The 26604-nt window shown below is 37.2% G+C and overlaps 2 protein-coding genes across 2 annotated transcripts in view; one reads left to right on the top strand and one right to left on the bottom strand.

Annotated features, from left to right (window-relative positions):
• bmpr1aa (bone morphogenetic protein receptor, type IAa) overlaps window positions 1-2466 on the top strand; it is a 33864-nt gene extending 31398 nt beyond the window's left edge. The window contains exon 13 of the mRNA XM_073834005.1: window positions 22-2466. Within this exon, the coding sequence (XP_073690106.1) occupies window positions 22-147 (126 nt within the window). The 3' untranslated portion in view covers window positions 148-2466. The remainder of the gene's footprint in view (window positions 1-21) is intronic.
• Window positions 1529-26460, bottom strand: mmrn2a (multimerin 2a). The gene is made up of 8 exons (XM_073834004.1): window positions 26114-26460; window positions 14759-14881; window positions 13947-14053; window positions 12998-13075; window positions 11709-11891; window positions 10004-10440; window positions 6881-8369; window positions 1529-5080 (listed from the first exon to the last, which is right to left on the bottom strand). Exons 1-8 carry the CDS (start codon window positions 26458-26460, stop codon window positions 4677-4679), a joined length of 3168 nt encoding a protein of 1055 aa, XP_073690105.1. The 3' UTR covers window positions 1529-4676.
• Between the last annotated feature and the right edge of the window lie 144 nt (window positions 26461-26604).

Raw genomic sequence — 26604 nt, 5'->3', positions numbered from 1 at the left:
AATAAGAGTTTGTCTTTCCAGTGTTTGAGGGCCATGTTAAAGCTGATGTCAGAATGCTGGGCCCACAATCCTGCATCACGTCTGACCATCCTACGAGTCAAGAAGACTTTAGCAAAAATGGTGGAATCTCAAGACATTAAAATCTGATCAGCGACTTATTTTTTCGTCTTTGACATCATTGTCCCCTTCACAGAGGAGGAGCAGGAGGAGAAGGAGAGTTGGTGATGGTGACATCGAACACAAGTATGAAATATAACAAGCTCTCTTTCTCTCCTGGATCAGACAATGGTGCATTTGCTGCTTTCTGTGAAAGCTGTGTCATTGCAACCTTGGATTTAATGCAGCAGACTAAGAGTAAAGTGGGATCTTCTGGAGATTTGGGAAAGGTTGACATAAACCCCACTGCCTTAAAATACACTCAAGTTATCTGCATATGTTTCTTTAGATTCTGGGATACTTCCTGCCATATGGATGAAATGCTGTTGACTTCTCATGGAATCTGTGTAAAGCATACTGTGATTGTAATGTATGATGTGTAATATATTATAGTAATAGATGAAAAAGAGCAAAAATATCTATCAATATAATCTCGTCCATTTAAGAGCTGTTGCAGACTATCTGTCAACCTGATGTGTGGCATTTAATAATCATAATTTAACTACCCACCTTTTTTAATGCGGGAGTAAGCCTAAGGGTGAGACTTCCAGTCCATTAGCCGCTATAGGGAAATAATGACAACTTTTTGCACTACAAACCAGTGTGCTCATAATTAAAATAATACATCAAAATATGGCTAAAAATAACGACACAGATGAGACCAGAAGCCTGACCCACAAATTTAAAAATGGCCTCACCAACTCTAACAGGAAGAAAAAGGTGGATACAGTAGTTTTTCTCTTGTCCCCCACAGAAGGTTGAAAGTGAAGAGATGCATGCTGCTTTTTCAGATGCAGTTTGATTTTTCACGAGTGTCAAAATGATTGCCTAAACCGTATATTGTTTGCGTTTTTAAAGCATGCTATTTTAACATCCTCAGAATAGAAAACATTCCCAGTGCATTCTTTCTAAGCCTTTGACCATATATTTTCATAAAGTCAACCAGCTGTCATACATCTCATTTTAATTGGGAAAGAAAAGTCTTCATACTGATTGCAGTCAGTATGAACACCTTCAAAGATGCCAAACTCAGTCAGGGTAGTGTTTGTTGGGGGATAGGTACATTCCTGCGCTCACTTCATTTAGAGATGCTGGGACTTTCTTGGTACGGATTACTGAATGTGACTTCTGATCTGATCATATGTCCTTGCCAATATTTATGAATCATGTGTTTAATTGTGTTTGCGAGGTGGCTGAAGGTGAAGGGTACGACTATAACATCTGTTAGTTATCACTGCTTAATATTTCAGTAAGGCTTGCCAAAATACGTTCTTGGTAGCTGCTACAATCCAAAACACACATTATTGTTGCATAACATGTTTACAGAACCCCCATGCAGAATCAATCTTATCATTCTTTAGCAAATGCAGTGTTGTGTTCTAGAATACTTGTTTATTATTCTCAGTGCCATTGAAAAGACCAATGTGATTTGTAGTAGTAACACAACAATTTACAATAGTTCTTTACACCACTATCTGGACCCTTAAAGACAGGAAGTGTGAATATACAATGCTTTGATAACATCTAAGGTGCTGTGTCGCAATACTTCCCGAACAGAACGCCCTGAAATGCTAAAAGGGCATCTTGATTAAAACAATATGCCAAGGCTACTGACATGCTTACAAAAGTATTTCAAATATTCTGAAAATAAATAATAGAACTATTAAAGGAAACATGATTTCATCTCAGAGTGACTAACTTCAGCATACAGTACAGTATGCTAGCTAGAGAAACACTAAATTTGATGGATATAAAAATACATTTGTATACACTCGTTGCTCTTACTATACAAGGAATCTGAGAAATTGATCATCTGTATCAAATGCTTTTCAGTGGCTAAAGGGATTCAAACGGACTATTAAATTAGGATTGGATTACATTAAAGCAACAGGAATCATTTTGTGCAATTCCAGTGTTTTTGAGTAGCATTTACTTGTTAAAGAATTTGATCTTTTTAATTTCAATTTTGTTTGCATTTTCCCAAAAACTAAATTTTGCATCAATCCCCTATGGCTTTCTGTTCTTCATCAAAACACAGAACGCACCTCTTCACTGTACTCTGAGTTATGAAGTATGTTGATAGCACGTGTTTTACCATACTGTATATATGCCTGTAGATATTTCAATGTGCTTTACCATAGTATCACCCAGCCCATCTCTATGTAATATATTAAAAAACCTGTCTAATTTGGATTTTTTTTTTTTTTTTTATTCAGCCCCATGTTGAAAGGGTGCCTTATGAGTAGGCCTCATACTCTGTATAATATTTCTCCATGTAATCTTTTAAAAATATAATTTTAGTACACCGTTTTTCTGTGGATTTGTTTGTTTTTTGGTGTGAACTGAATAAGTACTATATCTTGAAATCTATTTTAGGACTTGTAAGAAATATCATGTAGTTGTCACTGAAACCAAGTTCACTTCCAGAACAAAAAATGACAGATAATGTACTCACCCCCTCGTCATCCAAGATGTCTTTCTTTCTTCAGTCTTTTCTTTTCCTTTTCTTCAGTGAAGAAATTATGTTTTTTGATGAAGACCTTTCGGGATTTTTCTTCATATAGTGGACTTCAATGGTGCCCTGAATTTAAACTTCCAAAATGCAGTTTAAATGTGGCTTCAAGCAATCCCAGCCGAGGAAGAAGGGTCTTATCTAGCAAAACAATTTATTATTTTCATATAAAAAATACAATTTTTATACTTTTTAACCTCAAACCATTGTCTTGCTCTCCCTAAACTGTTTTTTCCAGTTCAAGACAGTTAGGGTATGTCGAAAAACTCCCATCTCATGTTCTCCCAGAATTTTTTTTTCCTTTTTTGTTAAGGGTGTTTGATCTTATTTGCAAGTTCACTTTGCAAAGACTGGGCCGGTACTTCTGTACAGATGTAGGATGATATTGAAATGATTTTTAAAGTTGAGCAAGAAAATACAATGGGAGTTTTTTGACTCTCTGTCTTAACCCAGAATACACAGAGTTCAGGGAGAGCAAGACAACATTTGAGGTTAAAAAGCATTTAAATTGCATTTTTTTAATGAAAATAATCAATCGTTTTGCTAGATAAGACCTTTCTTCCTAGGCTGGGATTGTTTACAACTGCATTTGAGATCGTTTGAAGCCGCATTTAAACTGCACTTTGGAAGTTCAAACTCGGGGCATCATATGAATCCATTATATGGAGAAAAATCCTGAAATGTTTTCCTCAAAAAACCTATAATTTCTTTGTGCGACAAAAAAAAAAAAAACATGACATTTTGGATGACAAGGGAGTGAGTAAATTATCTAAAAATTTTTGTTCTGGAAGTGAACTCTTCTTTAAGGCAGTTGCACACTAAGTTTGAAATTTTCACACACATTAAAAAATAAATAGAAGCTTATGTTGTGTCAATCACGTTTACACACTGCCTCCAAAACTTTCATCTGTCGTTAAATTCGGATCGGGTTAAATTTTTTCACATCTGTAGCAATCATTTTGAGAAGTGTTTTGATGATTCTTAGCCACTGTGACACTTTGTGTGTGACCAATTTTGATAAATATGGAGAAACGCATATATGCAAGGGCCTTTAGGCTACATTTACACTGCTAACCTCAGTGCTCAATTCTGATTTTTGCTTAGTTGTGATTATTTTATTTTTTTGTATAGCCGTTGTGCAGTTGGTTCTGAAATTACCCACATGCGCAAAAAAAAAAAAAACAATACAAACAGGGCTGCCAGGTTTATCAAAAAAAATCACCTAATTACTTATCAAAGCTAGCCCAATTACGTTCCGGGTGGTAAATATAGCTTTAGTGGGGTTGCTTCAACTCACCGAGTTGAAAAAACAACCCACGATAACAATGAAAAAGTAGCCCAATTCTGCGGTAAAACGGTAGACTTGGCAACACCTGCGCAGCGTGCTGTCATACAGATGTAAACACGGAGGACGTTTAGTAGGAAATTATGCATTTATCATGTGATCTGCCACAGAAGCCACTGAAATTATGAGAAGACGATATGAAAAATAAAGAAAAGGATGTGGCAGAAGAGAGCAGAGTTTTGACTTTCATGATACGAGCCCTCATGTTTTGCCATGTCTTTTTCAACTTTCTTGATAACTTTGGATATGAAAATCTTTGAAGTGACTCCCATGAGTGCAGATTCGTGACGCATAAATTCCGATGTGACTCTTCAAACTGTGGTTGCATTGCAAAACATCTGTCGGATTTAGTACCACATATAGAAGTGGCACACTTCAGAATTGAAAAGATCAGATTCAGTGTGGTTTGTGCTGTTCACACTGTCATGAGAAAAAAAAATCAGATTTGGGCCACATTGTGCTTGCAGTGTGAACGTAGCCTTATATTCCACCATCTAAATCTTATTTCTTGAAAACAGTGCTCAAACAGTGTCACAATTGCTAACAACATAAGCTGTTGTTTCAGTCTCTCAGATCGTGAAAGAGAAATGGTGAGTAATGCAAAAAAAGCAGATTTGTTTGCCATCTTGCAGTCTTTTTGCACCTTTACATTCTTGTATGTTCTCAGGTTGTCTGCAACATTAGTAGACCCGCAAACGTGTTGTCTTGTGGGCTGTTTCCCTCTACAGTTCCCTGCACCAGCTCTAGACGGAGCTCCTCTCCCTGCTCCATCTGCAGGATGCAGACACGTGTTGAAGGTGCACCTAACTTCCTCTGGTTCTGCCGCAAGGAGGCAACTACCTCTCCGCCTCTCTTTAATTGAGCCAGAGATGGGCCTGGTCCAAAGTCCAGTGTCACCACAAAGAGGTAAGCACCAGAAGTAGGAGCACGAAATATTCCTGTTTTTGGCGAGTATAACTGTCCGTGATTTAGGGTCACGCTTTCAAAAAGAACTGTGCCAGATCCATTAGCACCTTCTGTAGTGCTGGCCAGGAACATAATTGGGCTATCTGGGAGCTGACGAAGCACTGTTTGAAATCAAAAGACAATGCTAAGTAATTATGAATGCTGAGAGGAAAGAAAAAAGGGACATGACAGTGCAATTGCAATTGACTTTTACAGGGAGAGCTCAGATTATCTGCATTATTTCTGTCTGAAAAATGTTGTGTTTAGTTATTTAAAGGGCTAGTTCACCCTAAAATGAAAACCTTCGTTCATCTTTGGAACACAAATTAATAGGGCTGGGTATTGTGACCAATTCGGCGATTCGATTCGATTCTTATTTTTATGGTTTTGATTTGATACGATTCGATTTCGATTCGATTCAATATCGATTAGCTATCAATATTTCACTTGAAATGTTAGTTTTGCAGACATGGGATCCATATTTTGATATAAATGCTGGTAACTGAAACTCTGCACTTAAGTTTATTACTGAAATACACATCTACATTAATAATAGGGTGCACACAGTTGTTTATTTTAAATGAACACTGTAACAAGAAGTCATAAATATGTGCACCCATTGTACACCATGTAAACAAAATGCACATTACTGTAAAAAAATAAATGTGCAACAGTGAAATCTATTAAGATCTTCAAACATGTTTAAGAAATAAAACATTTTTCTAAATTCAAAACGTTCAAACCAGGCCAATCATAATACAAAACATTCTAACTGTCCATAAAACTAACAGTTCTTAACTACAGCCTAATCATTTTTGATCACCAGGTTTTTCTGCAAAAAAAGCAGCTGATGGTGACACCTTCAGGAGGAGACGTGAATATTCATATCCTCTTAGGTGAAGCATGCACATTTAAAATCGGAGAATCAATATTTTTTACCCAGCCCTACAAATTAAGGTATTTTTGATTAAATCTAACAACTTTCTGACCCTGCATAGACAGCAACACAACTACCATGTTCAAGGCCCAGAAAGGTAGTAAGGACATCGTTAAAATAGTCCGTGTGACATCAGTGGTTCAACTGTAAAAAAAAAAAAAGTATTCAACAATTTCTAAATTAGGATGCTGTCCCTTTAAAACCAAATGCATGGATGTACTAAGACACGTCTGATATTCTCCGTTTTACGTTTCTCTTAGCGTAACCGTGTGTGTTTACACGAATACTCATCAAAACAGACAATTCAACATCATTTTGTGTATTTGTGTGTTGGCTCAGAAAACCGGAGTGAAGTGAGGTCTCTGTTTTGTCGTCAAATTAATCCATATGTCTGCTCTTCTCTTACTCCCAGATTTTTTTAACATTTTATGAGACGTGCAGCAAGTGAATGTTAGCTTATGTCCCGCCAAATAGGCTATGTTGCAGTTTAAATGTACTCATCTAACCTTACCGCGCGGCAGATTCGTTCTGAATTAATCTTTTCCCAATGCATCCCTCCCTAACATTTTCAACTTGTTTTATTCATTGACGAAAATCTATTGACATTTTCGTCAACGAATAAAACGAGAAAATGGGAAGGACGCATTGGGAAAAGATTAATAGTTTCTAGTTTCTGTTCTTCAAATGAGTTTTATTTTTAATGAGTCTTGTTTTTGTCAGTGAAAAAAAGTTGTTGGCAAAAATTATGAAATGAACACTGCCTTGAACATGTCAGTTGTGTTGCTGTCTATGCAGGGTCAGAAGAAAGCTCTTAAATTTCATCAAAAAATATCTTAATTTATGTTCCAGAGGTGAACAAATGTCTTATGGGTTTGGAACGACATAATGGTGAGTAATTAATAACAAAATCTTTGTTTTTGGATGAACGATCTATTTAAGTGTGTGAATACTTTTGAAAGGTACTATATGTTTATTATCTCCATACCTGCGGACTCCAGTGATGCATCCCTCTTGCTGCGATTATTCACTCGTCCTTCTGTCTGAACAGCTCGGTTATCTCCTCTCTTCTGTTTCCTGTTTTGTTGTTTTGCTTCCTTTCTCTTCATTAAAGCTGACAGTTTATTCAAATCCACAGACACCTCAGAGGCAGTAAGTCCCTCTGTATTACTGAAAATGCTTTTAAAAACTCCAAGGTGAGTCTCAAGGTCTTTACGCAAAGTATCCACCTCAGACTGCAGTTTCACCTGCGCACCAGTTTTAGTGCAGTTGCAGCAAGCAGGACACCGATGTTCCTCAAGCCGTTTAATGTGAACTCCAAGATCTTTAACCATTTTCTCTAAAGTCAAAAAGTCATTATCAGAGTACTCCGGCAGTTCCTCGGACAGGTCAAACCTTTCATCCTGACGTTTCCTTTTGATGCCCGCTGAGGGCTCATCTGCTGCCGTCACCTGCGGGTTAGCCGAGTTCAGCATTGAGGCCAAGCTGCGGCTGTGTCCATTGATCTGCTCTTGCATATCTCTAATGCTTTCAGTTAATTCTGGTATAGAGAAACGCCTTTTGTTCTCCGGAGACAAGGCCATGAATTCCAACACCTCTTCCCCAAGCAAAACCTCCAGTATCTCTGAGTGACGAACGGCATCCTGAAGCAAGATGTTGAAAATGCTATTTAGCTGCTGGATCTTCTCGCCCTTGGCCCTGTCGTGCTCTTGGAGGGTTTCGATGTCCTGCTGGCTGCCCAGGAGAGAGGCCTGGAGCTGGGTCACATTGTGCTGTAACATTCTGCTCTTTTCTTGTTCAAAAGCAAGGGACTTTTGCACATTTAGTAGCCCTAGTTTCAGATCTTCCACGGATGGAATCCAGGCACCACTGTCCCGATTGTCCAACATCTCCTGTGACTCACGCTCACGGGCCAACTTATTTTCATTCGCTATCCCCCTAACATAAGCTACAGTGATTTCCAACTGGGTCACAGATGCTCCAAGAGCGATACAGTCACAATCCCCGCTTGCTGAATTTGTATTGTTGTGAAACTTTTCATAGAGATAGTCAACATCACTCTCCATCTCCTGCACGGTGCTCTGGAGGGCACTAATGTTGCTGTTTAGCTCATTAATGCGGTCAAGAACTGCTACCTTGGCTGCCTCCACTTCTAAACCGGTCTCCATAAACTGAACCTGGCTGTTGCGCCCAGTCTGGTCTATTTTCTCGTCCAGATTTCTCCAACCGTTCTGGAGGTCCTTAACATTTTCAGTCATTTGTTCATGGCCTTCAACTAAGCCACTAAGTCTCACTGTGTTGTTGATGACTTTGTTGTCCAGACGCGTGATGGCCTCCCAAACAGCTGTGCTCTCATAAGGGTGACCCTGTGCAGGTTCAAACTTCTTTTCAGGCCCAATCTTCTGAAGTTCCTCGTCCAGCCTCTCTTGCTCCTGACGCACTTCAGACATTGATGTGTTCAGAGAGTGGAGATTCACCTAGAGCAAGATAAACACATTTAGTACATAAGTTCCTCACATATAAAAGTCAACAAAATGAAAATGACCCCATGGTTTACTCACCCTCATGCCATCCTAGGTGTACATGACTTCCTTCTTTTACCTACAGTTGAAATCAAAAGTTTGCAAAAGCAGAATCTCCAAAATGTTCATTATTTTACCTAAATAAAAGGGATCATACAAAACCCATGTGATTTTTTATTTTATTTTTTTATTTAGTAATGACCTATATAAGATGTTTCACATAAAAGACGTTTCCATATAGTCCACAAAAGAAAATAATAGTTTCTTAATACTGTGTTGAATGATCCACAGTTTTTTTTTTTTTTTTTTTTTTTTGTTTAGCGACAGTTGTTCATGAGTCCCTTGTTTGTCTTGAACAGTTAAACTGCTCGCTTTTCTTCAGAAAAATCGTTCAGGTCAAACAAATTCTTTGGTTTGTCAGCATTTTTGTGTATTTGAACCTTTTCCAACAATTACTGTATGATTTTGAGATCCATCTTTTCACACTGAGGGCAACTGAGTGACTTATGCAACTATTACATAAGGTTTAAATGCTCACTGATGCTTCAGAAGGAAAAACGGTGCATCAAAAGACAGGGATTGTACACTTTTGAAAAGAATAAAGATGTTTACATTTTTCTTATTTTGCCCAAATATCATCTTTTTTTTTTATTTAGTATTGCCCTTTACAAGCTACAGAAGATACTTACAAGTTACAATGAGTTAAATTTACCCTAATTTACAAATTCAAAAAGTATTCACCCCCTGGCTCTTAATAATCTTCCTTCCTTCTCTTCATGAAGACTTGCCTTTTGGAGCATCAGTTAACATTTGAAGCTTGCATATGAGTCCCTCAGTTGTCCTCAGTGTGAAAAGATGGATCTTATAATCATATATAGTCATTGTTGGAAAGAGTTAAAAAAAAAGCTAAGAGTACTATCACTAAACAAAAACACAGCTGTGGATCATTCAGGTAACAACACAGTATTAAGAATCAAGTGTATGTAAACTTTTGAAAGGGGTCATTTTTATAATTCAACTATTATTTTCTCTATATGTAAATTTCTTTTATGTGAAATATTCACATCAGTACTAAATAAAAAAATCACATTTTGTATGATCCCTCTTATTTTGGTAAAATAATTAACAATTTGCAGATTCTGCAAGGTGTATGTAAAATTTTACTTAAACTGTACGTCTTACGTCATCTGCTGGAACACCACTTTCTTGTGAACGTGTACGACAGTTAGCAGAAGCTAGAGATTACTGTTTATGAAGTTTTAAATATGGATATTTTTCTTACACAAACACATCAATTTACTTTAGAAGGCCTTTATTAACCCCTGGGAGACGTGTGCACTTTTTATGATGTACGGATGCGCTTTATTGGACTTCAAAATTGCAACACCCATTCACTTCCATTATAAAGCTTGACAGAGGCAGGATATTTTTTTAATAGATCTCTGACTGTATTTGTCTGAAAAAAAAAAGTCATGTACACCTAGGATGGCTTAAGGTTGAGTAAATGGGGTAATTTTCATTTTTAGGTAAACTATCCCTTTAAGGCTAGCTTAGAGCTTAGAGCTTAGAGGTTGAGTAAAAATTCTGACCTGTAACATCTTTTGGTTACGTTTGAGTTTGACATCTATGTCCATCTTGAAATTCGTCAGGTTGTAGTGCAGCATGGTGTGCTGCGCGTGGAGCCTTGCTTCTACCTCATTGCGGTGGTGGTGAAACTGAGCTTTCACTTCCTCCAGCTTCTGTAAACTCTCCCTCAACTCTACCTCTAAAGCCTCCTGTGGATCGTGCTCCTCACCACCAACCTCCAGAGACTCAGTGACCCTCCCCTGCCCCTGTTCATGTCGGAGTTGGGCCATGTCCCGCTGCAAACCCTGCACCTCCTGAGAAAGCCGTTCCAGGGTAAAATTGAAGTTCTCTAGCACAGGTTGCAGCTGAGACATCACAGCCTCTTTCAAGATCGGTAAGAGCCCGTGGTGAAGGTAAGGAGTTTCAGGTTGAGGAACCCCTTCATTTACAGCATAAGGATCTAGAAAAAAGGACGACATTGTGAATTGGCCTTAAAATAGATGTGATCTCATTGGACATCAATTTTGTATGAACATTCTAAGCAACAATACTTTTAGAGGATAATAAACATTGCCAAAATTAGAAATTTGATTCTATTGTCATTCTTGGATAATACTTTTCCCCATGGTGCTGTTTGGTGCTCTGTTTGACTTTGTGCTGCTCATGAGGAAACATTGATATAATTTCGGAAAGATTTATATCTCTATTTCCAGTTCAGCGTGGGCCATTCATCTGACCTTTGAACTTTTTAACGGACCTGTCAACAGCCCAAGGTCCTTCACATCCCCTGCGTTGTAAGAAACTATGTGTGTGGTATGTTTGTCCACAAGTTTTAGTTAAGCATTTAAAGCAAGAACAGATCAGATCCCTGCTGGGAATCTGAATATAGAGGTCATATGCTGTTTTTAGCCTCTTTATTCACATGCTGTCAAAACACTGTCTGGAAAAGCTTCGGAATTTATGCTCCTGCTGTTTTTTCCCTGTGTTGTGAAGTCTAATATATATGATCAAGTCCTGTTTTATTACCCTGACAACATTGTTTTTGCTAGTTGAACCATATTTTACACCCAATAGAAAAGCTCTACCCAGAACAACAGGGTAATGAAGAAAATTCTCCATTCAGACTTCACAGTTTTTTTCCTTCTTTTGTCTTATTCTTTGTGAGAGACCAAACTTTTCAAAGAGGCTCTCAAGCGTTATTTATGTGACAAATGTGTCCATACAGCTCCAGCAGTTTTCTCAGTGTTGTGTGAGCCTGGATTCAATCTATATCTGAACCTCTGTGTCATTTCCATAGACAATTACATCACACTCACAACCATACAATGTTTGTATGGGAGGACTTTTTTTCCCAGGGAAAGAAAGGATATCCTGTGCAGGAACTAGTAATGAGAAGGGACAGTGAGTAGGAGTTGTCATAGCAGAGGAATGGAGGTTTTCCCCCAGTCTGCAGCATTATTTACTGTTCTGTCAATCCGGCATCCTTTAGATAGAAGGATGTAAGAGAGACCGGTTCTAGACGAGACAGACAGAATAATATTCACGTAATATCTCTGACAATGCATATTATAACCAAAGGAAGTGTCTGGCAAGCACGTTTCTGGTACGGATAACATGCATGTTTTGTTTTTTAATAGTGTTCTTACGTACAAGAGAGTGGGAAGAGAGACCTGCGAGTATATATTACAAAATAATATTATGGTATATTGCATATAAAATTAAACATACCTCTCCTCTCAAAGTGCTGATTGTTATGGTGGTCATGGCCAGCATGACGGCTGTGCTCATAGTCATCGATGGGCTCTGCCGCAGTTTGATTCTCTCCATCCGGTTGTTGAGCTTCATCCAGTGGACCTCCAAACATTTGGTAATCATTCTGCTCTCTGTTCTCCCGAGTTAGTTTGTTATATTCTAAGAAAAGAGAAGAAAAAACAGTTATGTGACGTTGTGGTTGTATTGACTGATGAGCCCTTTGCCATCAGGCAGCTCTTCTTATTTTGTTTCTCGCTGCATGAATGTGACCTGTGCACTTTGACCTGTCCATCTGAATCTCAGGAAGGTCATTAGTAGGAGTGCTTAGTATCAGATTAATCAGCAGCATGGGAATTTCCAAGTTTGTGTCCAAAGCCTTTGTTTGTGTCTCAACAACCGGCTCAAAGGATTATTTTTGGAGCTGTGGATTTGACGGCCTCCTCTGAAACGTGCTATTATTCTAGTGTGCTCCAGTGCATGTGTGTATTTACCCAAGAAGGTTTTTGTTTTGTCCATGCTTGGACTGAAGCACAGTCATACACGTTAACACCCTGTGTGGGCTCGCCCCTTGCCTACAGAATGCTCATACGCCCTTTTCCGTCCTCCCATGTGGGGAAATAACATTCCCATAGCCAGCTAATATTTGCACAAACACACTTTTGTCATTTCCTCAGTTTGTTTCAGCAGCTAGGCCTGTGTCAGTCTGTCACAGGTATATGTGACTCTGAACCACAAAACCAGTCTTAAGTAGCATGAGTATATTTGTAGCAATAGCCAAAACTACATTTTATGGGGTCCAAATTATCTAATTTTCTTTTATGTCAAAAATCATTAGGATATTAAGTAAAATTCATGTTCCATGAAGATATTTTCTAAATTTCCTACCATAAATATATCCAAACTTAATTTTTGATTAGTAATATGCATTACTGAGAACTTCATTTGCACAACTTTAAAGGTGATTTTCTCCATATTTTTATTTATTTTTTGAACCCTCAGAATCCGCTTTTTTAAATAGTTGTATCTCAACCAAATGTCCAACCATCAATGGAAAGCTTGTTTATTCATCTTTCAGATTATGTATAAATCTCAACTGCAAAAAAATGACCATTATGACTGGTTTTGTAGTCCAGGATCACATATAGCCATGCATGGCTAGAATGCTGTACAGGTACAGTGCTGCAACTATCCATGTTGTATTAGAGATTATTCAATTTATAGATCTTTAAATCATTTAAAGATGAAAGAGTTTTTACATGACATACGTCTGTCTGTTGTTTCAGGTCCTCCCGGAAATACTGTGCCTGCCATGGTGGGGTCTTCAGATTCAGAGACGTGGCCATCTGTGATTTACATTGAGCACAGCGAACACAGAGATGAAGTATTTTTGACCGGTTTGCCATTCTTATGTTTTCAAGAACATATGACACCTCACCAGTGAAAAACACCTTTTACATCAGCCATTTTATATACATTTAAAGGAATAGTTCACCCAAAAACCCACCCTCATGGTGATTCAAATTCGTAAGACCTTTGTTTATCTTCGGAACACAAATTAAGATATGTTAATGAAATCCAAGAGCTTTCTATCCCTGCATAGACAGCAACGCAACTACCGCACATCAAAGGCTGTCACAGAAGGGAAGCAATTGTTGAATAAAGTAATTATTTTTGTGTTCTTTGAACTCAAAAAGTATTCTTATAACTTCATAAAAGTATGGTTAAACCACTGATGTCACATGGACTATTTTATCGATGTCCTTACTACCTTTCTGGGCTTGAATGTGTCAGTTGCGTTACTGTCTATGCAGGGTCAGAAAGCTCTCGGATTTCAGCCAGAGTATCTTAATTTGTGATCCGAAAATAAACAAAGGTCTTATGGGTTTGGAATGACATGAAGGTGAGTATTTAATGACAGAATTTTTATTTTTGGGTGTACTATCCCTTTAAGACAATTTGGTCCAATTTACAGTAGATGAAAGAGCCAAGCTTGTTTATTAGAAGGGGGATGTTTATATACTTTTGGCCAAGCAGTGTATTCAAAACTCTAATGTTGTTACTTGTATACAAGAGAAGAATAACACCATGTCAAAATGTTTGGAAATGGCAACAGCAGTGTAGAAGCAAAACAGTTTATCACTGATGTTTGAAGCAAGCACTTGTTCTTGGTTCCAGTATTGCCTTAAGCACCGTTGTGACAAAGCTCATCAGTACCTGTCTCCTCACAGTTTTTCCCAGCATGCCCAGGGCAGCATCGCCACAGCAGTGAAGTGTAGATTTGGTCCTTCTGTCTATACACTGGCCGAGTGGACAGCTTGTACCTACATAAAAATGAAGGGATCTACTTTTAAAGTCCCCATAATATCAAAATTGAAGTTTTTTGGCTTTTAGTATGAATGTGTTAGCCTTAAGCTACTGTGCTCCAAAACAATGACAACATTTGCATTTACAAGATATAAGCATTCAAAACTAACTTCTACCAATATGGATCACCCTGCACTTCAGCTTCTCATCAAACTTTCTGTCCAATCAAATGTTTTCTAGAATCTGAAGCGTCCCGCTTCCTAAACTATAAATACACGCTGAAGCTGCGGTTGAAATCAGTTACTTGTTCACAGAATTAGTATTTTCTGTACAGTGGCACGTAGTACACTATATAGGGGACAGGGAACAATTCAGAAAGTGTAAATATGCTTTCCATTGGGGCGAAAGAAGTCATGTTTCACACTGTCATGTAAAAAAGCATCAGGCCCAAATTTGAATTCTACTCTGAATGCTATATTTCATAATGATATGGATGAGATTGTGGCTGTCAGATGCAGTCAAATGCGGCTTTACTGAGCTTAACAGCTCTGGCCCATGCTGTGACATAAACGATACGTTATTGGCAATTTAAAATAGGAGCCAGGACTGCTTGATATGCCCCGCCTTGTCCTCCTGTTTCAGTTGAAATTATGCCAACACACAGAATAACGCTGCAAGTTTCAAAGCACTTCAGTAGACCTTTAATATGATGTATTACTTACATGATTAGCTGACAGTCTGGGGTGCCGTTAGGACAGGGGCTCTGGGACTTGATAGTGTACTTCTCAGTTCCACAGGATACTGCCACAGTAACAGCACGCTTGTGAACAAACGCACACCAATTCCTGGAAGGGAGAGTCAACGTCAGCCACACAACTTAGTATGTATGCTCTGTAATTAGAAAACATCGGAAGTATTCAGTTCGGTCAAGGCCACAGGTTTATTGTACTGATACGCTTTGCAATAATACAGTTATTTTTGTGTGCTTGTGTTTAGCTGAACCTTTTCTCCTAGTTCTCAGAGTCAAGCCTAAAGATATTTCATTGTCTACATGCAAATATCAAGCAAATGACACATTGAGCCCTTTATGTGTTTCTTGGAATGCATCCATAGTAGGGCTGGGCAATTTGGCTTAGAATCAAAATCTCGATTAATTGAACATTTTAACCCGATTACGATTAATGAACGATTATTTTATTTATTAATAAAATTATATTTATATAATAATTTTTTTGCCCTCATAGTTCACTGACAAGTTTTGTACAGTATATATGTTCACATATTACAAGCGAGAGATTTTTGGATGAAGGGTGCATTACTTGATTTTAAAATAATTGAAGGAAACACACTATCTACGATCTATGATTATTAATTGAACATCAGTGTTGAACAACTGAAATTAAAGCAAGCATTGCTTAAAACGAAAAGTCACATTTTTCTTAAATTAGTGAAAATAAATAACTTGCACTATCGGAAACAAAATAAATAATTTTCAATGTTTTTCATATTAAAAGTAGAAAATAAGCAGTATCTCCTCTAAATAAAATTACCCTTGTATATCCTGTAAATACTTTTTACTGTATAAATACTGTTTAAGCTCTCCATCGACATGTCGGCGGAATAACGTAAAGGAGCGCTTGTGTTTTTTAAAGGGAAAGTAATTGAAATAATCTTCCTGGAAAAATTTTAACGATTATAGGTTCTGAATGTCGATTTCGATTATTTTTTGATTAATCGCCCAGCCCTAATCCATAGTGATCTCAAATTAGTTTGATGAATCAATTCCCGGATGTTTTCCTCAGAGTTCTTAGAATAAACACCAATTACAGCAACATTAAGAAAAAATATGGGATTCCTGCACCAACGCTATCCACCTTTTTCCTCACGTAAGAGTGGGCGCAGCCATTTGTAAATTTTATGGGTTTGGCTTCCAGGATCCGCATCCAGCTATTTTTAGCTTTATAAAACAGCTTGTTTTGCTGCTTGATATTGCAAATTGGCTTCTTACCATAATTATTTTAATTATAAACACACTGGTTTGTAATGCAAACAGTTTTAGCATTTACTGCACATTGTTATTCTTCTCGTTATTTCCCTATAGTGGATAATGGAAAAGGAAAAGGAAAGGACGTGACGTGAGGCCAAGTATGGTGACCTATACTCAGAATTTGTGCTCTGCATTTAACCCATCCAAGTGAACACACACAGTAGTGAACACACACACGCTGTGAACACACACCCAGAGCAGTGGGCAGCCATATTGCTATTGCTGTGGCGCCCGGGGAGCAGTTGGGGGTTCTGTGCCTTGCTCAAGGGACTCACCTCATGGTGGTATTGAGGGTGGAGAGAGCGCTGTACATCCACTCCCCCCACTTACAATCCCTGCCGAACCTGAGACATGAACCCGCAACCTTTGGCATTTAGGCCACAGCTAAAACCAAAGTCTTACTTTTTACAATATAACTAGTTTACCCAGGATCATTTTTAAGAGTTTCCCTCTGTATATAAAAGTTCTGTGACTATACAAAGCACATGAATATTTAACGAGGCAAGCACTGAGGCAGTTTATGATTTGTTGTCTGTTGCTAAACATGACGTTACATTCTTATACACTTTAAACTTTTATAGATAACTTCTTTTCAGGGTTAGAAGTGGTGCCCATTTAAAACACCGTTTAAAATTACAAGCAGGAAACTTCTAAACAATTCCAATCATGTGTGTATGCTGAATTTTCAGATCCATTTGAGCTTTGAATGTAGTTTAACTTTTACAGATGGACTCTATGCAACCATCAGACTGGATGTGATGTATCTAATCAATACTATGAGATTAGGGATGAACAAAGTAAGAATTAGCAATATATTTCCACTAAAACATTATTCTTTGAACACTATTTCTTTAATTTACTCACCTCCATGTCATCCAAGATGTTCATGTCTTTCTTTCTTCAGTCAAAAAGAAATTAACCTTTTTGCAGCAAACATTCTAGGATTTTTCTCCATATAGTAGACTTCAATGCAGCTTCAAAGGACACTACACAATCCCACAAGAGGAATAATGGTCTTATCTAGCGAAACAATCTGTCATTTTCTTATTTAAAATTATTTTTTGTAAAAGTTTTAACCACAAACGCTTTTCTTGCACTAGCTGAACCTCACACATTACGTAGTCACGTTGAAAGGTCACATGTGACAAACGAAAGTACCAAGTGTTTACAAAGCGAACATGCAAAGAAAGTCAAGCGCCCTTTTCCTTTTGAACGGAAGTACACAGACAAGAACTAACCATGTGTTACCTTTTCAAAGTGATTACATTATGTGTGAAGTCGACGCACATCACAGAGCTAATGCAAGACAAGCATTTAAGGTTAAAATGTATATAATTTTTTTTTTTTTTTTTTTTTTTTTTTTTTTTAGAAAATGACAAATCATTCTGCTAGATAAGACCCTTGAAGCTGCATTGAAACTGCAATTTGGACCTTCAAGCTATTGGCTTCTATTGAAGTCCACTATATGGACAAAAATCCTGGAATTTTTTCTACAAAAACCTTAATTTTATTGCGACTGAAGAAAGACACAAACATCTTGGATGACACAGGGTGAGTAAAATATCAGGAGTAAACTAATCCTTTAACCCAAGTTTAATTAAAATGTGAAAAACCTAACCTATTTCTTAGTTACTGGAAATAATAACAATACCATTGCAAACGTTTGCATTCATATCAACACACTGTGTCCTCCATATCCACTTTGTTTTGGCACACAGTTGCTTCCTTTCAAACCAGAAACCAAAGAATAGGTGTCTAGGTGCCAACAGCAATGACTTGTTTATAATAGTGTTGAAAGCATGGCATCCCTGATCTGATTGGTAGTGAGGGAGATGGAAAGCTCCCCATTGACCTACCATGCTGTGAAAAACAGAGCCCTCTTTTGATCCAGGGAAAAATTAGGAGAAGATAAACAAAATGGAAAGGTCATTGTATCTCACAAAGGGCAAAGAAGGTCCGTACCACATCACAGGTTTATAGAGGTTGGTTATGATTGAGGGTGGCTGACCAGAAAGACAAACACAGCACTAAGATTTCATTGGGTCCAGCTGTGATTTTTTTTTTTTTTTTTTTTTCCCTGAGGTCACGGCAGTACGGTGCCCGCCAGGGGACGCCTTCGGTTCACTTATGTTTGTCGTGGCCACGACATATAAACGTGGAACATGAATATCATGATTCCGCACGAGTTTATATGTCGTGGCCACGACAAACATAAGTGAACCGAAGGTGTCCCCTGGCGGGCACCGTACGGCAGAGCTGATGATGATGAGCTGCAGTTATTTTACATCATTAGAGCTGATCTTTGACATGAGTCTTTGTTGCTGATTACGAGTAAACTAGTAACACTGAGCAGAGATCAGAGGTTTGTTGAAGTTAAAGGCTGGACAGATAAGGCTCTGTGGGTAGATGTATTTGGAAATGGCCCTCTGAGGAGGAACATCAGCCTGCAATAGGTTTTTTTAACTTGCTCAATCCTCTTGATGTATGATTCATAGTCCACTAGCAAGACAGGTCAAAACCTCCCTGCCAAATCCCTCACATCCACTGCCGAGTTGTGAATTGTTTTGGGTGTAATTGTTCAGTCTATGGTCAATGGTTAATGCGTTCGGTATGAGCTTGAGAACGAGAAACTCTGTATTGGTCTCTCCATTAATCAAACATGAATGTAGGGCAGATCAGGTCAACAGGACCGGTACTTTTCGAAAGAATTTTGATGACTAAATGACTGGGATTACGCCAGGTTGCGTTTTTGATTTGTGTAACGTATCATACGGTTTTGAACCCATAGACCATGACACATTCAACAAGTCAAATGAATCAGTTAAGCAAATTTGCACTTCAGTTATGAGCCAAACGTACTTGTTTGGTCCTTGGGATGGTAACATGAAGAGAAGCAAGCAACAGCACTTTTTAAGGATGATTTGTAATACTTAATGCATCTTAGATCATTAGACTATGAAACTTACAGCATGATTTATCCTTGAGAGCTTTATGCAAGGTCTGAGCTAAAACAAAATACAATTTTATACCATATGCCACAGTCAGTTTTACGTAAACACTTTTACTGCTTGTCTCCAAATAGAATAAACTGTGACAAAAAACAACTCACATTTTCAGTATACAATGTGTCACAGTAAGGAAAAACATCCTAGTGCTGATTCTTGTGCAACACAGTAAGTTTTCTGGTAAAATGTCAAACAGAGGGGAATCGTATTGCAGATGTAAAAGTGTTTGGAGTTAACCCAAAGAGTATTTCCAGCGTTACTTGGTCATTCCTCAGACATTATATTTGTCTTGATAACTAAGCTGACTGTAATGTGCTCACTGATTTAGGATCTAACGGTAAAGGGATTAAAGATCTCAAGACAAGTTACTTAAAGCATGTGAATCATTATAGTTTACAAGTCTGTGATTTTGCTTTATTCTGGGGCAGACTGGGATTAAAGGATTAAAGGATGGTGCACAACAGACTTGCTTCTCGCTGCCTTCATCTCTGGTTTACCTTATCTTCTGTAACCCTAAAAAGAGGATAAATTGAGCTGGAACAATCTGGAGCCGAATTCTGGCACCTGATACAAAAAGGAAATCAAATTAGGTAGTTTGTAAATGTAATCAATTTACTTTTCTTTCTCCATTTAATGAGTTTTCTTGTAAAAAAAAACTGAATCACAGTGTAACTGATGTTAATTCTAGACCATATATAGGCCTATATACTATATCTATATACTTATACTTACAATCTTTATACTTAAAAACTATATGCTTAAATGATGCACATCTTAACTTTTTGCCTAGACTATTGATCTGACACCTTACCATATATATTTTTTCCTATTTTTTAATCTATAATGGAGCATGCATCCTGTGACACCTTAGTGTCGCTCCTGCCTCAACATTGATGCACGTGAGCAAACAGAGGTCAAGATGTGCACTTCCGCATGACACTTAAGTGGATGCATATTTTGACCAAAAAATATGTTTCATTCTATTGGATGTCATGGATTTGGATTTGACCTTTTATGGCACTGCCTTTTTAGGAGTTCAAGCACATAGTGCTAAAACCTTATTGTAATTGTTAGACTGGCCAAGGATCAGCAGTCTCCACGTAAAAGTAATCAGGCAGACCAAACCGTAAGAGACTTGGAGGGATAATAGTACTCAAGCCTACATTTGCGAACTAGTCCTAGTTTTTTTTAATGCATGATCAGAACCAAACCAGGGCAGGAGGATTCTCTGGAGAGTGAATATCAATAATTATCAACAAAAAACTTGAACTTTCGACTTTCCGACGTAATGGAACGCCAAAACGTTTGAAAGGGGCAGGGCTGCCTTTAATACAATGGCTGTAACTTTTTTTTTTAAGATTTATTTTTGGCATTTTTTGCCTTTATTTTGACAGATCAGAATTGACAGGAAGCGAGGTGGGAGAGAGATGGGGGGCGGGGGCGGGAAAGTCGAGTTGGGATTCGAACACGGGACGCCCGGAGCGCAACAGGGCTGTATGTCGGCGCTCTGCCCACAAGGCTGTCGGCGCTGACATGGCTATAACTTTTAAATGGAACAAAATCTTCACCAAACTCACAACATGTATTTAAGAGCTGAATTTGAGGTCACATAAAAAAACTTATGGAGCTTGGCCACTTGGTGGCGCTATAAGAGTGAAAAAAAAACTAATAATAACAGCCATAACTATGCAACCGTTTGTCCTATCAACATGAATAGGTACACATGGTCTTAGTCCAAAGTTCCACAAGTGTCTATAAAAACATTTGCACATCTCAAAAAACATGGACGCATAGGATGATGAACTTTGAGCACCTATTAGACAAGGTTAACGGAGGTCGATCGGAACAAAACTCAGTGGGCCTGTTTCACTCACGGCCCTAAAGGTTTGTGAGAAATTCTAAAGAAAATCAACAAAAGCTCAGAATGCTTCTGAGCTAAATATCACATTTTCCAAGGGCGTAAACGATGGTACATTGCATGGTTTTTCACACATATATGCACAAGATTTGTATCATACGATAGGCCTCCTCATTCCCTCATTCTGAACAACTTTGCCTCTGGAACCACTGCTGTCAATTAAATTGTTTGTTTAATGATTAAGAAAAAGTAAAAAACCTAACTAGTTCTAGGTTTTTTACTCAATCTAGAAAAAAAAACACTACAGTGCAATTCTCTCTGGTCAATAATTATGTTAAAAAATTTAAATTTTCCCCTTGGGAAAGCTATAACGGTGTCGTTTAGAAAAGGGGCCTGTCCAAATATACCCTAAAGCCTAAACGAAAAGTAAAACTTAACGAAACCTGGTGAGCACATGTGACAGGTAATTCTAAACAAGCATGCAAAGTTTTAGGGAGGTCAGACCACAGCTGGCGCTATAACGTTCATAAATGTAGTACGAGTACCACTACTGGCTCTCAGTAGTCATACACAGAGGAAACACTAAATTAAATATAAATTAATGTTAAAACACAATACAATTTAAATTAATCTTTAAGTAAAGTTTTAGTTCTTATTAAAAAAAAATTACATTTACATGTACAATATAGTTTTTTATTGAACTTTTAGATAAAACACATTTGAATTGAATCATTATTTAAGTTTTTTATTTACTTGTTTGTAAGCACTGTGCAGTGTTAATGTTCAAACTGTGTATTTAATGTTAAAGTGGCTAACTTGAAGAGCCAAATATTTTCTGAAGCGGTACTTGGTATAAAAAAGTTTAAGAACCACTGCCTTACTTGCAACTATATATATATATATATATATATATATATATATATATATATATATATATATATATATAGTTGCAAGTAAGGCAGGTATATTTGTACTCTAGAGGAGGCACGTGCTTATATATTTTGCTTGTGAGAAACACTCAGTTGAATGTTATTTAATTTTAAAATAATTAAATTAGCGTTACATTTCGGTGTGTTGTTCACTTACCCCCTCGCATACCCCAGTTTGAGAACCACTGGTGTATACTCATATACAACAGCTCCTTTTCCCTAATCAGCACCTTTTCAGGCTTAAATCAGATTTTATGTCACTTCCTGCCATATAGTTCTGATGTAAGCACACTGCTTTTCCTCTAGCTTTTTGCCGATTAGCATCCCCTCACAGGAAGGAAGCGTCTGACGCTTTATCCCTCCAGCAAACTTCCCTTATCCTGGGATCCTTATGCAACGAAGATACCCACGGACTTCCACGCAAACAGACTGACATGACCTCTAACCTTTAGTCCCTTTGTTTCATAGCTTCCGTTGGTCTTTTGGTCTGTCATTTTCCAGATAGTGTACTGGAAAAAATAATTTTGGTCTTGTTTTTAATACAAATATCTAAACATGCAAAAGACAATATATATTTACTTAAAAAGGCTAAACTGAACAGGATATCATTTACTTTCAGATAATGTACACCATTGTTTAAATGTTTGGGGTCAGTAAGATTTTTTAATGTTTTTGAAAGAAGTCTCTTATGCTCACCAAGGCTGCAAAACAGTAAAAACAGTAATGTTTGTGAAATATCATTAGAATTTAAAATATATTCTATTTTCATTTTTATTAAAATTTAATTTATTCATCATAACTCAGTGATTAGTTCTCAGTGTCACATGATCCTTCAGAAATCATTGTAATATGCTGATTTGCGGCTTAAGAAACATTTGTTAAACACAGTTGTGATGCTATTTTTGAGGAAATTGTAATACATTTTTTTAGGATTCTTTGAGAAATAAAAATTTTGAAAAAACATAATTTATTTGAAATTGTATTATTTTGTATCATTTGCTTCACTTTTGACCAATTCACTGCATCTAAGCCGGGAAAAAAGTATTATATTCTCTTTTTTTTAAATCTTGAATGGTAGTCTATTTTCAATGAAGTATATTTTCCTTATCACACTGTAAAATAGTGAACATCCCAAGTCATAACATATTAAGAGTTAGAGAGAAACATATATACAAATGCCTGTTACAAATCAAAGAGCTTTGAAAATTTGCTTTGATGTGTTTATCAGCAGACATTTATACTGTATACAGAGTTGAAATATTAAGGCTGAATGGAGGATTTTGTTTGACTTTAAATCCTCTATACAGGTTCTCACTGCCTCTCACTGTTGTACAGCAGCTGCAATAGATAAAACTCTCCCCATCCATGTCATTCTCCTCATTCTAGTCCAAAAAATGAAGCCCATTATAAACAAATGAAGTAGTGAGTTTATATTGATTTGAGCACAAAAAGAAACCAGGCTTTTTGATGGACAGACCTATGTTCCGATTGGTTAAGACCCAAGAAGTATGACAAACAATTGTAGGGCCAAATCATAAGCTAGACCTGATTCCTGAGATGGACCCAGAATGAAAGCAGATTAACTAAAACCACAGCAGAGAAAGAAGAGTGTGTGAAATATAGAAACCGTATACACAAGCATAGAGACATAGAGTGTCAGATCAGAACATCCACATTCAGATAAATGTAGGGGATTTCAATGACAAAAGATGTGTGTCTTGATTATTTGACTTGGGCAAAACAAGGTTTAGTTTTACAAGAACGTGTCATTTGTTTTGACATTTGATTTGCTGTGATTTTCCAACAGCTGTTTTTGTTCAGAAGGCTTGAGAAACTTTGTGAAGTGAAATTTTCTATTTAAATGATTTCCGACAATTTTTATTCAATTTTCCACAAAAGCACAAAACTATTTTCCTCCTTGTGCGTTAGTACTAAAGCTCTCTCTAATTTTGTGCACCTGGACATCAAACTTTTTCTTTGTCGCTTTGCTTGTCTTTCTAACTATTCAGAGCTGTCCATGCGTGCCAAGACATCACATCTCTAAAAAAAAGATCTTTTCTTTCATCCACAGACCAAGACCTCCCCTAAAGTCCACCTGTTGTTTAACAAACCTTTCAAGTTACCCTAATCTAGGCTTTAATGATAAAAGATTAAACATCAAAATACAAAAGATTAAGCACTGCAATTGGAAATACAATTGTTTAATAATAATTATCTGTAAATACACTACCAGTCAAAAGTTTTTGAACAGTACGATTTTTTAAAGAAATCTCTACTGCTCACTAAGCCTGCATTTATGTGATCCAAACTACAGCAAAACAGTAACTTTTTTATATTTTTACAATTTAAAATAACTGTTTTCTATTTTAATATATTTTAAAATATAATTATTTCTGTGATTTCAAGCTGAATTTTTAGCATCCTTACTCCAGTCTTCAGTGTCACTTCAGAAATTATTCTAAGATGCTGATTTGCTGTTCAAGAAACATTTATTATTATTATTATTATCAACATTTAAAACTGTTTTTTTTTTCTATTCTTTGATGAATAGAAAGAGCCAAAGATCAGCATTTATCTGAAATAAAGGGCTTTTGTAACAAATGATAGAAATAATACTTTTATTTGGCAAGAATGCTTTATATTGACCAAAAGTGATGAAAAAGACATTTATGATGTTAGACAAGATTTCTATTTCAGATAAATGCTGTTCTTCTGAACTGTCTATTCAAAGTAGAAAACCTGAAAAAATTCCACGCAGCTGTTTTCAACATAATAATAATATTTTTTTTATGCAGCAAATCACAATATTAGAATGATTTCTGAAGGATCATGTGACTGGAGTAATGATGCTAAAAATTCAGCTTTGAAATCAGGAATAAATTACATTTTAAAATATATTCAAATAGAAAACAGTTATTTTATATAGTAAAATTATTTCAAAATATTACTGTTTTTGCTGTACTTTGGATCAAATAAATGCAGGCTTGGTGAGCAGTTTTTCTTAAAAAAACAAACAAAACAAAATTATTACTGTTTTGTCTGGTAGTGTACCTGTAAATGCATAATTTATATATAATAATGTTTATTGTTACTTGGCAACTGCTACTAATTTCTTCAGGTTGATTTTAAATAAATGATCGTTAAAATCATTAAATGTTTCTGTAAATATATCATATGTTGTGTATGATGATGTTTACTGATAATTCATTCTGAAAAAATACATATTTAATTAAAATCTATACCTACAGATGTTAAATTTCTGTAATTTTGTCTTAAGAATTAGAATTTGTAATGAATAAATTACTGTACAATATTTGTTACCTCAAATCAAATAAACCCCACTTCAGTAACCACATGAAACGCAATTCTCAGTTCAATTCTGAATAAGGCCATAATGGGATCCTAATCGGACCCAAACCAGATGTTCTTCCTTTAATCACAATGACAACATTTTAAATACAAAGACTATGGGGAGAGTGTTATCAGAGACTCAAGTCTGCTGAGCAAATTGGAGTGTAATGTATGTATGCGGGTTGACGTAAAGAGTGACCCAGCTCTTGTACAAAGATTAAACTGAGTCTGATCTCAAAGCGCAGGAAGCATTCAGCTCCTATGTGCTCCAGGTAATTAGGCTGAATTATATGGCTTAGCCAGAGTTAAGAGAAAACATATGGGCACTCTTGACATAGGGTCTAAGAGACCTTCAAGTACAGAATTTTCTTAGTAACAGGTACCTCCAAATGTTTGCTTTTCCTGTTTAGCCTCCACATCAGCCAAAAGTTGATTGTAACAGAGATGGGCAAGATAAGAAACTTGAGGAAGTGATGCAGAGGAACCCAACTTCACTTTGTTTTCACAGCCATTGCTTCACAAGCTGCTCTGCTTCAGCCTCATGTGGCATATTCTTTTGATAGAGACTTTTTTTATTCTGCTCGGATGTATTAAACTGATCAAAAGTGATAGTTAAGGAGATAAGAAACTTGAGGAAATGATAGAGAGGCACTCAGCTTAACTTTGTTTTTACAACCTCACAAGTTGCTGCACTGCTTCAACCTGGGTGGTTCTCCAGGATAAATAATGAGCTCTAAAACCATGCAAACCATGCACGTTTTTTTATGATATGCACATAATGAGCCAGATTATGGAAGTATTACCCTGGTGGTCAACCCCCTGTTTTTGTACAATGTGGTCACAACTGTGTTTGAATCAAATTAGGCATGAGGAACAACAACACTTACCCAGTACGAAGTAAAGAGCCCCTGGTCTCAGTTGCAGCTGATGGATCTGATGGGTCCCCTGTTCCCTCAGGGATGTCCGGAGAAAAATGTCCAGGAGTGGGATCATGGTGTCTATGACCGAGTGGATGGTGGACGGATCCATAGACGTCAGGGCTCTGCCTGTTTAGTCCTTGACCATGATGAGGTGCTCCAAACCCAGCCAGTGGAACTCTATGGTCCCATCCACGACCATCTGACATGTCCTTCAGCTCGTCCTCTTCCTCTACCTCCGGGTCTCTGGCTCTGACCTCACATCGTGCTGCGAGAAGCAGCCCTTGGAGTAGCACGGCCAACCTCAGCACCACCATATTTGTGTGCTCTTCAAAACACAAGAGAACAAGATGTTGTAAAGCCGTTGCTCTCTGGTGCCTTATGGAAACTCTCCGCCCCCCATCTTGAAAAATTATCCTCTCCCTCCCTCCTCCTGTCAGCCCACTCCCCTCTGTTCCCTG

This window comes from Garra rufa, chromosome 2 (assembly GCF_049309525.1).
Source record: "Garra rufa chromosome 2, GarRuf1.0, whole genome shotgun sequence".
In the NCBI taxonomy this organism is placed as follows: domain Eukaryota; kingdom Metazoa; phylum Chordata; class Actinopteri; order Cypriniformes; family Cyprinidae; genus Garra; species Garra rufa.
This window is presented reverse-complemented; position numbering and strand designations above follow the sequence as displayed.

Excerpts from the sequence above, each read along its gene's own strand:
- mmrn2a (XM_073834004.1), bottom strand. The coding sequence starts at position 26,460 with ATGGTGGTGCTGAGGTTGGCCGTGCTACTCCAAGGGCTGCTTCTCGCA. Across the intron at positions 13,076-13,946 it reads GAAAAACTGTGAGGAGACAG|ATGGCCACGTCTCTGAATCT; the intron begins GTACTGATGAGC and ends TGTAAATCACAG. Across the intron at positions 10,441-11,708 it reads TCAGCACTTTGAGAGGAGAG|ATCCTTATGCTGTAAATGAA; the intron begins GTATGTTTAATT and ends CCTTTTTTCTAG.